The sequence below is a fragment of the Diachasma alloeum genome, unplaced genomic scaffold (genome assembly GCF_001412515.2).
Source record: "Diachasma alloeum isolate Michigan unplaced genomic scaffold, Dall2.0 Dall_scaffold_00865, whole genome shotgun sequence".
Taxonomy (NCBI): Eukaryota; Metazoa; Arthropoda; class Insecta; order Hymenoptera; family Braconidae; genus Diachasma; species Diachasma alloeum.
In genome coordinates this window covers 252,054-265,173 of record NW_021680986.1, presented here as the reverse complement: position 1 = coordinate 265,173, position 13,120 = coordinate 252,054, and the positions used below count along the sequence as shown (strand labels likewise).

General features: G+C 42.0%; 1 protein-coding gene across 1 annotated transcript; it reads right to left on the bottom strand.

Annotated features, from left to right (window-relative positions):
* Nucleotides 1-384: 384 nt before the first annotated feature.
* On the bottom strand, nt 385-7,553 carry LOC107045057 (collagen alpha-5(IV) chain). The gene is made up of 9 exons (XM_015267186.1): nt 7,529-7,553; nt 5,577-5,605; nt 2,834-4,994; nt 2,463-2,540; nt 2,306-2,389; nt 2,184-2,243; nt 2,022-2,099; nt 1,903-1,950; nt 385-1,423 (listed from the first exon to the last, which is right to left on the bottom strand). The coding sequence occupies exons 1-9, from the start codon at nt 7,551-7,553 to the stop codon at nt 1,065-1,067; spliced, it is 2,922 nt and encodes a 973-aa protein (XP_015122672.1). The 3' UTR covers nt 385-1,064.
* Between the last annotated feature and the right edge of the window lie 5,567 nt (nt 7,554-13,120).

The window sequence follows — 13,120 nt, the reverse complement described above, 5'->3', positions numbered from 1 at the left end:
CGAGCTTGCAGCACCGAGACATGAATTTGCAATCACAATGATTAAAATTGCCATCGAAAAATGAAAAATCTAGACTAATTCTCGACATTAACTCTCCACTTCGACGATGAAAAATTATTGAAAATGTTGAAATTAATGACAATGAGCATTCCACGCAATTCTGCACTGCAGTTCAAAGTAATCGCGTTAAGATCATGGCACCCCGTGTGTCAGAGTTTATGTAACTCCATGATTGTTAACAATTCGAAATGACTAATTACAGTAATGAGAGGAGAATAAGAGAAGGGAAAGGCCTCGTACATCACAATTCGACGAAAAATAGTGAAGCAAAAACCGTTGGATCGAGAGTAAAATCTAAAAAACAAGCAAGATGACTTGCAAAGATGTCTTTCATATCTTTATTTCACGTATAAAATATCATACATAATGGCATCCCACGAGTAGGTGTCTCAAAACCATTGTTACAAAAACGTTTGTGTTCTCATATTTTTCAATCACCATATAATTGTATAATTATCATTACAATTACGTCATGCCTAATGTATTGCCTAACCGCAGATGATATTGTTCAGCGGGAACAAGTTGCATATCGTATTTCAGTGTGACGTATGCAGGTAACTCCGGGATTACGATCTTGGATTATGGAAGACACCAGCATTCACTTTCACCCGGGAATACGTCGTTTACGAGTCATCGATACACATCCTGATCGTCCCAACTGTTTATGGTAACTCTAGGGGCATACGTTGTTTCTTTTCTCTAGATTCTAGGAAAGCTGAATAAATAAATACGTTCTTGTAAATTAATACTCGAGGAGGATTCTCAGCGTCGATGGAGTTCTCCTCGTATGGACAATTCATTAAAAAATGGGGATAAAAAAACTGAAAAATTGGTTCTGATTGTCAAGACTCTGGCGATGATTTCGATGCAGCTGGGCTGCACCACCTGGTTTTCGTCGGAGGCCCTTTGTCTTATCAGGGACCAGCGCCAACAGGTGGGTATGCTGATGGCGGGTTGACATCGATGGATTTTTTTCCTTCATTCTTTATCGGCGATGACTTGAGTTAACCCGCTAGGGGTGGAAGGTATTCGCGGTCTGGTTTCGATGGTCCTACGGGTGGGAATGGAAGGTTTGGGGTGGGGGGAGAGGGCCGACCGCTTGGGTAGTCCGGCGAGGTGCCGGGGGTCTGCGGTCTGCCTGGGGCGGGATAGCCGTTTTGTCCGGGTTGGGTGGGCCTGCCAGGCTGGGTCGTCGGGTACTGCGGGGTCGAGGGCCCCGGCGGGGAGGGGTAGCCCGGCCGGCCGGAGGTTGGAGGGGGACGACTTGGGAAACCATCGGTGGGGGGGAGGGGGGTCAGGTATGAGGGGCCGCCTGGACGCTGCGGCCGGGGGCCTGGCCCCGACGGCGGCTGGCCTGGGTAGCCTGCAATGACAATATTTTTCATTACGATTCATTACGAAAATTCAGTGGCGAAGCGGTAAAACAGCTCCAGTCGCTTGGCCCCTGAGTTTTCGAGGAATATCTCCGAATCTAAAGGAGATAGCGAAATTTTCGTAATGACCTTTTTTGTAGAGCCAATTGAGTGCTACAAGAAAGGTTATTACGAAAATTTTGCCATCTCCCTTTGATTTCGAGATATTCAGTAAAAATTGGCAAATCAGTAGTCGAAGTCGACGTGAACCATTTTACTGCTTCGCTACGGAATTGTTGAATCTCTTGGAAATGTCGGGAAATTTAGTTATGTGTGGCAGACAGTCAAGAAACTGTAAGTAATTTTCGAAATGGCCGAAAATTGCGTCAAAATTTCATGAGCATGTGTGAATTTTGCATTTGGTCTCATGAGTTTTTCACTGATTACTGTTTGTTTTTTATTCAATGAAATCGGAGGTCTAGGGGGTTACCTGGGCCGGATGGGCCTTGAGGGCCGGGTGGTCGCTGACCTGGATAGCCTGCGGATGAGATTTTGAGAATTACTTGGGGCTGATTTGGGAGGTTTGAGGCTTGTGTTACTACAAATTACCTGGGGGTGAAGGTCCTTGAGGGCCGGGGCCCGGGTAACCCGGACCCGAGGGACCTTGTGGGCCTGTTCCTGGATAGCCTGTAATGGAGGAAATAGGTGGTGTTATTATTAGAGTCAAGTGGAGCTGAGAATAATTGATATTTAGGAAATATCCGGGAATACCTGGCCGAGATACTCCTCCAGGGAAGCCTGGTCCCGAAGGTGGACTTGGTCCTGGATATCCTGGAGATGAAAAAATCATGATTGGGAAGTTCTGCACCTTGACTGGAATTTCGTTATCTTACCTGGGCCGGAGGGCTGCTGAGGTTGTCCGGGAAAACTAGGCCCGGAAGGTCCTTGTGGTCCTTGTGGTCCTTGTCCTGGGAAGCCTGCAACGAATTCATTGACCGTTGCACGAATTCATCGAAATAAATAATCGCTTTGAATGATAATGTTTTTCACCTGGTCCAGATGGTCGTTGTCCGGGATAACCATCCGGTCCTTGTGGTCCTGGATAGCCGGGGCCAGATGGTCTTTGACCTGGGAAGCCTGATGCACAATTAGTGTTCAGTCCAATTCCATTGGAATGTGGTAAACTCTTCAGGAATTAAAATGTGTGACTCACCTGGTCCGGAAGGTCCTTGAGGTGGCTGGCCTGGGAAGCCTGGTGCTGGGCTCGGTCCTTGTCCCGGAAAGCCTGAGGAAAAACAATTCAATAAACGACTTCTTGTACTGAATTCCCCCAATGCCATCTCAAATAATAATATAATAGTCCCCCTCCAAAAAAAATAATTCCATCTTTCTCCCAGTGGTCGATATAATGATGAACGTACCTGGACCAGATGGTCCCTGCCCTGGAAAACCAGGTCCTGGGAACCCAGGACCCTGTGGTCCAAATGGCCCCTGTGGCGATGGCGTTCCAACAAGCGAATAATCGTACAAATTCTCGTTCAGATAGTAGAAACTGGGAGCTGAGTTGCAATCAAACTGATTCCACCACACGCAGACGAAGTACTGCTGGTGGAAGATGGTTCCGTTGGGGCAGAGGAAATCGTAGGTTTTGTTGTTAGCACAGACGTGGAATACTTGACACTGGGTCTCGACGTCAGCGTAGTAGCCCGGAAAAGGTTGAGCGTCACAACTGAAGCCGGTCTCTGGGATTTCAGAGTAGATCGGATAATCGCGACCGGGCTCTCCGGGAATAGCGGAGTAATCGCCTTCGTCGTAAGAGCCATCATCACCATCGCTGCCATCACCTGGCTGTTGTCCTCCAGGGAAACCTGGTTGTTGACCTCCAGGGAAACCTGGTTGTTGTCCTCCAGGAAAACCTGGTTGTTGTCCTCCAGGAAAACCTGGTTGCTGTCCTCCAGGAAAACCTGGTTGTTGTCCTCCAGGAAAACCTGGTTTCTGTCCTTCAGGAAAACCTGGTTGCTGTCCTCCAGGGTAACCTGGTTGCTGTCCACCTGGGAAACCTGGGCGTTGTCCTGGCGGAGGAAGTATATCATCTCCAGGGAAAGTGGGTCGTTGGCCTGGTTGTTGACCACCTGGATAACCTGGCTGTTGACCACCTGGATAACCTGGCTGTTGACCACCGGGAAATCCTGGTCGATCCTGCCCAGGAGGAACAATGTCATCGCCAGGGAACGTAGGCTTCCCCTGGCCAGGTCTTCCACTATCATATCCAGGAAATCCAGGCCTCTGTCCTCCAGGAACACCTGGCTGCTGCCCCTGACCCGGCTTGTCCCGTGGAAAATCGTCGAACGATGTCGGCGGGGGCTGCTTTGTTCCTGGCTGGAAAGGCGGTTTTTTTCCCGGGAAGCTACCGGGCCTCTGAGAGGTGTCCGGATAACCCGGCTGTTGAGGTTGATCAGGTCTATCTCCCCCTGGGAATGGCACTGATGGTCTATCGCGAGGGTAACCGGGGCTCTGGCCCCCGGGTCTCTGCCCCGGTTGTGTGCCGGGGCCCTGAGGACGCGGCAAACCTGGTTGCTGTCCCTGCCCTGGTCGATCACCTGGGAATTGACCTGATGGTTTGTCCCGAGGATATCCGTCTGAGACTCCAGGCTGCGATGTTGGCTTGGGTCTGTTCGACGTAGAGGGGAATCCAGGTCGCTGATCTGGTCTGTCTCGTGGGTAGCCGTCTGGTTGGCGATTTGGTCCTTGTGGCTGCTGGCCAGGGTAGCCCGGCTGTTGAGGCTGTCCTGGACGATCGGGGAACGGAATGGAGGGTCTGTCACGGGGGTATCCTTCAGGTTCACCGCCGGGCTGACCCGGCCGATTATTAGGGTATCCTTGATCAGGCTGACCCGGACGTCCGCCTGGTCTTCCACTAGGGTATCCTTGATCAGGCTGACCGGGACGTCCGCCTGGTCTTCCACTGGGGTATCCTTGATCAGGCTGACCAGGTCGTCCACTAGGGTATCCTTGATCAGGCTGACCCGGACGTCCACTAGGGTATCCTTGATCAGGCTGACCAGGTCGTCCACTAGGGTATCCTTGATCAGGCTGACCCGGACGTCCACTAGGGTATCCTTGATCAGGCTGACCAGGTCGTCCACTAGGGTATCCTTGATCAGGCTGACCCGGACGTCCACTAGGGTATCCTTGATCAGGCTGACCCGGACGTCCACTAGGGTACCCTTGATCAGGCTGACCTGGTCGTCCACTAGGGTATCCTTGATCAGGCTGACCAGGTCGTCCACTAGGGTATCCTTGATCAGGCCGACCCGGACGTCCTCCAGGTCGTCCACTGGGGTATCCTTGATCAGGTTGACCAGGTCTTCCACCAGGTCTCCCACTGGGATAACCCCCGGAACCGCCCGTGGGAAAACCCGGTTGTCTCCCTGGTGAAGTAGTCGTCGGCGTCGTCCCCGGGAATCCCCCCGGCGAAGGATACTCATCCGTCGCTGTCCCCGGGAAGCCCCCTGGCGGCTTCGGAGATGTTCCCGGAATCAGCGGATTGCTCGGCACCGGATAATTATACCCATCCTGCGCCTAAAACATCGGAACATCCACTGAGTACAAAACACTTAATCCATTTCCATCTCGATTCCTAGATCAGTGATTAGATCAGAGACATGGAAAAAAACATGAGGAAAACACGAGAAAAGAAGGAGAAAGGAACGAAATGACCTCGGCACCGGGGGCAACACGCGAAAAGCTAACACCAGAGACGTACTCTGTCTTTTTTTTTCTCTCCCCTCCCATCTGTACTATCTTCTACCCTCGCGTGGTTTCGAGATTACATCATGCGGTGCCACGAGCCGATCGCACGATAGATGCATAGTATTGCGCAAGTGGAGGAAAAAAAATGAAGTTTCTCGCAGGAAGACCTGCCCGTTTTCATCTTGGAATTTCGTGTCATTCCATATCGAGTTCTCTTTGTCATATCATATTTCTCAACTTCACTGACAAAGGAGACGAGCGTTTGCCCGCGAGGAGGACACGAAGTTCGAATTCCTCGGAGCGTCGGAAACAATTTCCATCGATTTCGCTTTGCTCTCGGGGTTGAGAATTTTTTGCATTTGCAATTTATTCGTATTTATCGTGGAAAATAGGGAGGAAGTGGGGACTTACCGTTGAAACATCGGCGATGGCCAGCCAGGCTGAAAGAAAAAAAATCAAATTATTCGGAGTAGTTGGAGTTATTTGGCACCCGCGATGGCGAAATTGCCGCGGGAACAATGCGGCTCTTGAAATTTTCATAAAATTACGGGTGCAGAGTGGTGAGAAACGAGTGTAAACTTAAGCCCTGTCTTGACATACCGACAATGCTCCTAATTAATTAACGGGAAGTTATGTCACAGATTTTTCAAATCATTTCACTGACGAATCCCATTCCTAAATTTCGCACGCAGCACTCGGGAGAACTGTGGGGAGACGATCATCACACACTTTCTGTCGACTGGGTTACTATTCTCAGCATCGCGTGCGTACAATTACCCACTCCCACCCATGCTATTCGACGTTTTTGTAAGAGCTGAATTCACAGGTATTTGTCTCGGGAGATGGAGAATTCAGTTGGAGGTGTTAAGTGAATAATGACTTACATGTCGTGCATTTAGTGCAACTTTGCTAATTTGCTTTTTTCTAGGGACCACAGGTTGAGGTAATTCGAACGCCTCGTACTGAGTAAACTGTAGTTTAATAATCATGAAATATCAATTTTTGGATCGATTGCGTGAGAAATTTGAAGGGAATTGTATAATCAGCATTTTTCTAATTTGAATCACATTTTTGTGGTCTGAAGTTTTTGTAGATGTTAAAAAAATTCAATGTATTTTTTTATGAAGATTTTTTTAAATTATTGAGACATTTTCATTTTTGTAAATTTTCAACTGAAGTTCAAATAATTTTCATTATTCATAAATATTGAGTTATTGAAATTTTATGGAATTTCGTTATTAAAAATTCGCATTTTTCTTTCTTTAAACCCCTAAAAATTCACACAAACAGGTTGACGTAATTCGAGTGCCTCGTACTGACTAAATTGTACTTGAATCATCATTTTTCTCATTTGAATTACATTTTTGTGTTCTGAAGTTTTTGTAGATGTTAAAAAACTTTCAATGTATTTTTTATGAAAATTTTTTTTTTCATGTCTCAAACATTTTCATTTTTGTAAATTTTTAATTCAAGTTCAAACAATTTTCATTAAATATGAATAAAAAAATATGTATTGTTGAAAATTAGCATAAAAAATTACCGATGCCGTGGTTTGAAATTCTCTTCAAATGACAGTTTCAATTAAATTGTATAGAATTCCGTAATTAACAATTCTCCATTTTCATTTTTTCTCCTCAAATCCATAAAACTCCGAACTTTCTCCCGCAGTTTAATTAAAAAATTGACGTTTGCAAATGACTGATTCATAAATTCAGCAAAACAATTTCAAAAACTCCCTCCGCATTAAAAAAAATTCTAAACTCACAAAATAAATCGAAACTGTCATTGCCTAAAAAAAGCTTTTCCCAAAAAACCGAAAGACTGTTCCAGCGTGTGGATACACTTGACCTTTATGCCCACCACCCCAACGCCTCCAAGAGCCTCCTCACAACCACACGCAGCAAACTCGGAACAATGCCCTTGTCTGTGAGCCACGAAACTTAATCTCCAACCCATTTTAATTAGAGGAAGTTACAACACCTCCCCCCCTTCCCATCTTCACCCGCCGAAACATTCGTTTCACAGAATGCGGCATCTAGCGCAATAACTCTCCACGTGTTTTCGGTACTTTCAATAATACACTCATTGTTACCGCGACCCATTGCAAAACTGTCCCTCATTTACGGATTGAGAAGCCACCCAAGTTTATATGAAATAAGAATCACGGAGATGTGTCGAAGTCCCCCCCAGTAATTACGAAAATGAAGAAAAAAAAAAGTAACGAGAGAAAACCATTCAAATAATGATATTACCATTACACCATTGCAACGAGATATGATTGAATTCTGCATGCGGTATGTGTCGTCAGAGGCAATTTGCTGAACAATAATGAACCGAAAATAAAGAAACAAATAATCACTCACCCATCCACAGCAGCCACCTCCTCATGATCGCTGATAGCTGTCTCGTCACCGTAAAATCACCTAAAAAATGAAATCCAAAATTACGAAACTCAATTCCTCCGACAATCGAACTTGACTGTTCCATTGTCATTGACATCTTCAACAATGCCCCCGACATTCCCCCCCCCGGGGTTTATTATCTCTTCGCGGTTGCCCACGATAATGGAAAGTACTCCTGACTCCACGATTGTAACATCCGAGAGAGTGAAAAGCTGTAATCAAACTTCAGTTGAATTGTTTCTACTCGAAACAACGATGAAACTGATCGGGAGTTAATACTCCATCTGAGCAGGAGAGCACTCCAATTTCAGGTTTATTGGATAGTTGACTCGTTGGATTAAGGGGAGAACCGCACAATCCGCACATGAACCCATTGTTTGGCAAAATAAAAATAATGGAGAACTTGAATTATTGCTGGAGATGCCAGAGTACGGGAGACTCACCGGTGCTAGTCTGAGGTTAACACTTGGTATTCGTAAAGTCAGAGAGGTGACTGATGGTGGAGGTGTTGGACTGACAATATATACCCCTGGTTAAGCACCCCCAATTGTCAAATCTCCCACCAGTGGTGATGGGGTGTCTCGGTGAGTCCGCTGATTCTTGCCCTCTCTCGCCTTTTTTTTGACTCGGTGCTGGAGAGAGATGGGATTAAATACGCGAAATGTGGGTAAGTGGACTGCCCCTTGTGGGGAGCTGGAGGTGGGGTATGTTCTGGGAAAAACGAGGGGGAAAATGAGAGGTGGGAGGGCGACCTCAACTGGCGAACGTGGTGAGTGACCCATCGGTACAACTCTGGGTGAATCGAGGGGAGGGGAGACACCGGAGATGAGCTCGTGGGAGGCCTCCGGGGTTAGTGAAAGTGAAATACTGCAAGTAGAGTAACATCATCCAATCGCCGGGATCGGGGGGGTTATGAGAGGTGGAAGGCGACGCTCGGCGATGGTGAACTTGCGGGGAGGATTGGGGCACTTGTCGGGGGTTGGGGACTTTGTGGGTTTTCAATTTCTTGGAGGGACAGGTTCACGAGAATTTTGGGGAATGTCGACGGTAAAAGTTAGTTATCTGGTGGACAAATCTATGGCAACTGCGAATTTGTGGTCAATTATTGCATGAATATCGGGGAAACTCGAAGGGCTCGGGCAGGTACGGTCGTTTGAGGTTTGAGGGGAGTTGAAATGATGAAAATTAGAAGATCCAAAAGAAAAACCCTTATTTTCCTTTATCAGGACAATAATTTATTCTGCGGAATTAAGATATAAAGTTATAAGACAGTTATATTATAATAATATTGCATATAAAATAGCAAAAATAATTGTGCAAATTGCAGGGAAACTCATTGAATACCTCAATAATGAACATCAATAGAAATTAATGAAATTCAAGTGAATATTTCATTATTTTGTCATCCTAAATCCACAGAATGTCAATTGTTCTCCCGCGATTTAATTGCAAAATATGACTTGAGTTTGTTTTTTTTTCATTCATTTTATCCAACAGTTTGAAAATACAAAACTGTAAATTGTCAACTAAAATCAGAAAAAATCATGAATTTTCGAATGTGAAATTGAGCTAAAAAACGAAAGAATAAAAATTTTCTCGTGATTTTCAATGAAACATCGTAAAAACACACTGTGCTACACATCCCCATAATTTGGTCCGGATTTCACGCTGATTTTTTAGTTTATTCAGTTTCTTCTCATTTAGTTTTTTCTGGAGATTAATAAAATTCAAGTGAATATGTCCCTATTTTGTCCTCCTAAATCCACAAAATGTCAATTATTCTCCCGCAATTTAATTGCAAAACATGACTTGAGTTGTGTTTCTTTCATTCATTTCATTCAACAGTTTAAAAATACAAAAATATAAATTGTCAACATAAATCAGAAAAAATCATGAATTTTTGAATGTGAAATTGAGCTAAAAAACGAAAGAATAAAAATGTTCTCGCAATTTCCAATCAAAGGGAGATTAATAAAATTCAAGTGAATATGTCATTATTTTGTCCTCCTAAATCCACAAAATGTCAATTATTCTCCCGCAATTTAATTGCAAAACATGACTTGAGTTGTTTTTCTTTCATTCATTTCATTCAACAGTTTAAAAATACAAAAATATAAATTGTCACCATAAATCAGAAAAAATCATGAATTTTCGAATGTGAAATTGAGCTAAAAAACGAAAGAATAAAAATGTTCTCGCAATTTCCAATCAAAGGGAGATTAATAAAATTCAAGTGAATATGTCATTATTTTGTCCTCCTAAATCCACAAAATGTCAATTATTCTCCCGCAATTTAATTGCAAAACATGACTTGAGTTGTTTTTCTTTCATTCATTTCATTCAACAGTTTAAAAATACAAAAATATAAATTGTCAACATAAATCAGAAAAAATCATGAATTTTTGAATGTGAAATTGAGCTAAAAAACGAAAGAATAAAAATGTTCTCGCAATTTCTAATCAAAGGGAGATTCAAGTGAATATGTCATTATTTTGTCCTCCTAAATCCACAAAATGTCAATTATTCTCCCGCAATTTAATTGCAAAACATGACTTGAGTTGTGTTTCTTTCATTCATTTCATTCAACAGTTTAAAAATACAAAAAAATAAATTGTGACCATAAATCAGAAAAAATCATGAATTTTCGAATGTGAAATTGAGCTAAAAAACGAAAGAATAAAAATGTTCTCGCAATTTCCAATCAAAGGGAGATTAATAAAATTCAAGTGAATATGTCATTATTTTGTCCTCCTAAATCCACAAAATGTCAATTATTCTCCCGCAATTTAATTGCAAAACATGACTTGAGTTGTGTTTCTTTCATTCATTCATTTCATTCAACAGTTTAAAAATACAAAAATATAAATTGTCAACATAAATCAGAAAAAATCATGAATTTTTTAATGTGAAATTGAACTAAAAAACGAAAGAATAAAAATGTTCTCGCAATTTCCAATCAAAGGGAGATTAATAAAATTCAAGTGAATATGTCATTATTTTGTCCTCCTAAATCCACAAAATGTCAATTATTCTCCCGCAATTTAATTGCAAAACATGACTTGAGTTGTTTTTCTTTCATTCATTTCATTCAACAGTTTAAAAATACAAAAATATAAATTGTCACCATAAATCAGAAAAAATCATGAATTTTCGAATGTGAAATTGAGCTAAAAAACGAAAGAATAAAAATGTTCTCGTTATTTCCAATCAAACATCGTAAAAACGCACTCTGCTACGCATCCCCACAATTTGGTGCGGGTTGAAAGGAAAAAATCTGCAAAATTTTATGACCTCACAGTGAGGTAATGCCCACGGTAGTCAATAATTTTCTCGGCGCCTTGTGTCGGCGCATTTTATGTGCACCTAACCCACCAGTCTTTAATCTCGTCGGCATGCCAACGACAAACGTCGATGGATCGTGCCCATCAGCCAGATTTTCGCCTCCTCACTGACACGTCTCAATTATCCCGCCCGGTAATGCGCCTGAATGTGCATACGTACCCCCCAGTGGCTGAGGGAACTGAGAAAAACGACCAACTGCCAGTTACGCCGGTGAGTCGTACTCGATCCGTATCGAACGATTCATGGGGGCTGGAGCGTCAGTAGATACGGGCCGTAGTGCGAAGACTCGGAACGAAGCGGCAGCTCTATAAAACATTCGTCTCAGTGGTCGTTTACACGGTTTAATCCTCGCAGTAGTCACGATCGGATATCGATATCGAGTGGATGATCTCATCCTGTCTGATTCCATTCTCATCGAGACATTTTTGCTTCCTTTTATTCCTTTTTTTGAGTTATATCGACATTACGATCCCAAAAGTCCGAAAATGCATTTTTTAGACGGTGTCCGTACGTTCGTATGTAACAAACTTTTTCTTTAATTTCTCGCTAATGAATAGATGGAATTGATTTTTTTTTCTCAAGTGTAGGTGCTGCTAAACCCTATCCATCCCCATTAATTGAAATTTAATTCATTGATTCATTTTTTTAATTTTCGAATTGTTTCAAAATTCAGTTGTAACATGATAACTAAAAAAAAAAAAAAAATTTGTACAGGAAAAATATTGTAAGCAGCCCGGAATGCATTTGCGGAGATAACTCTGAGACACAAGATATAGAACATGTAATTTGGTATTGTCCTCGTTATAACAAAGGAAGGGAACAAATGATTAACAAATTGGTTGAATTACGATGCCCTAGACCATTTACCATAAATGCATTCCTGGTATCCAAGAATTTAAAACCATTAGAAATGATACATGAATTTGTTAAGAAAAATGGAATTAGAATTTAAAATAGCCGCACAGTTTTTGTAAATAACCCGAGAAGGGTTTGTACATAATAAAAAAAAAATATATATATAAAAAAAAATAAAATAAGCCGTCGAAATTCATTGAATGACGGCTTGAAAAATTCGTTGGAATGTCCCTTTGAGCGCGTTCGAAGATGAAAGCGATAGCAATAATCGTTATTTCGATTTCTGTGAAATTTTTCCAAAATTTCCTATTTTTCGAAAATCAGAATTCCGTAGATTAATATGTTTGTTTCTATGCGACTATACCGAAGTTAGAAAATAGTTACAATAACTGTCTCGGTTAATTTGATTTTTAGGATAATTTTTAGAAATTTCGAATTGTTCATAAATTCCCCGGAAAGTTAGCTTGCCGATGGTTCCTTTAAATGTGATGTTTCGAATGCATTCAATTATGTATAAATAGAATATTCCTAATAATATTTTATAGAAATTTTCAGAAATTTTTAGAATTTCGTCAAGTGGAAAATCTAAAATAATTAGTTGGAAAGAAATTGATTCAATTCAAGAAAATAAAATGGACTATGAATAATGTACAATTAAAAAAATTAGCAGAATGACCATTCGGAAGCATATTGCCAATTTATTAGTAAAAATAATTATACGCAATACAGGAGCAATTTCCCAATTGTGTCTTCATTCTCTTTCATTGTCCCATTGAATTAAAAAACAAATCGTCATTGAATTTAAACAAAAAATTGATGAATCTCAGTTGAATGTAATTGAAATGAATTTAATTAATTTTCAATTTCCTGTGACTAAAAAAATTCTCTCATTTCACTCTTTTCCATAATAAAATGGACATGAACAAAACGTAAGAATGAAAGAAATGAACGAAAATAACTAAACAAATGGGTAAAGAATAAAAGAGCAATTTGTCTCTGTCCATGAATAAATAAATCAAATGCTAACATCGAGTGGGTGGACTATTTCGAATAAACTTATCCCGTAAACAGCGTCTCGTACGACTTCCCGTATGCCGCAACAGTCGCATCATGCACGAAATGCCTCAGTTGCATCTGCAATCTCGTTTATGACTACAAAACTCATATTCAACGGTCGTATACTCCACGACAAACCAAACAGACAAGAGTGGCATACTTATCGCTGTGTCAAACTAGAGAGATAAATCCGAATTATGAGAGTTGGGTACGTCCGAAGATCTGTTGATCTAACGAATTACATGGGGGTGATTCTTATCCGGGGGACGAGTTAATTAGTCTAATGGTGCAATCCAGATT

Bases quoted from the DNA above. Each gene is read 5' to 3' on its own strand.
- LOC107045057 (XM_015267186.1), bottom strand. From the start codon at position 7,553: ATGAGGAGGTGGCTGCTGTGGATGG. The intron at 2,244-2,305 runs GTAAGATAACGA...TTTCATCTCCAG, and splicing joins TCAGCAGCCCTCCGGCCCAG to GATATCCAGGACCAAGTCCA. The intron at 2,100-2,183 runs GTATTCCCGGAT...CCTCCATTACAG, and splicing joins TGGAGGAGTATCTCGGCCAG to GCTATCCAGGAACAGGCCCA.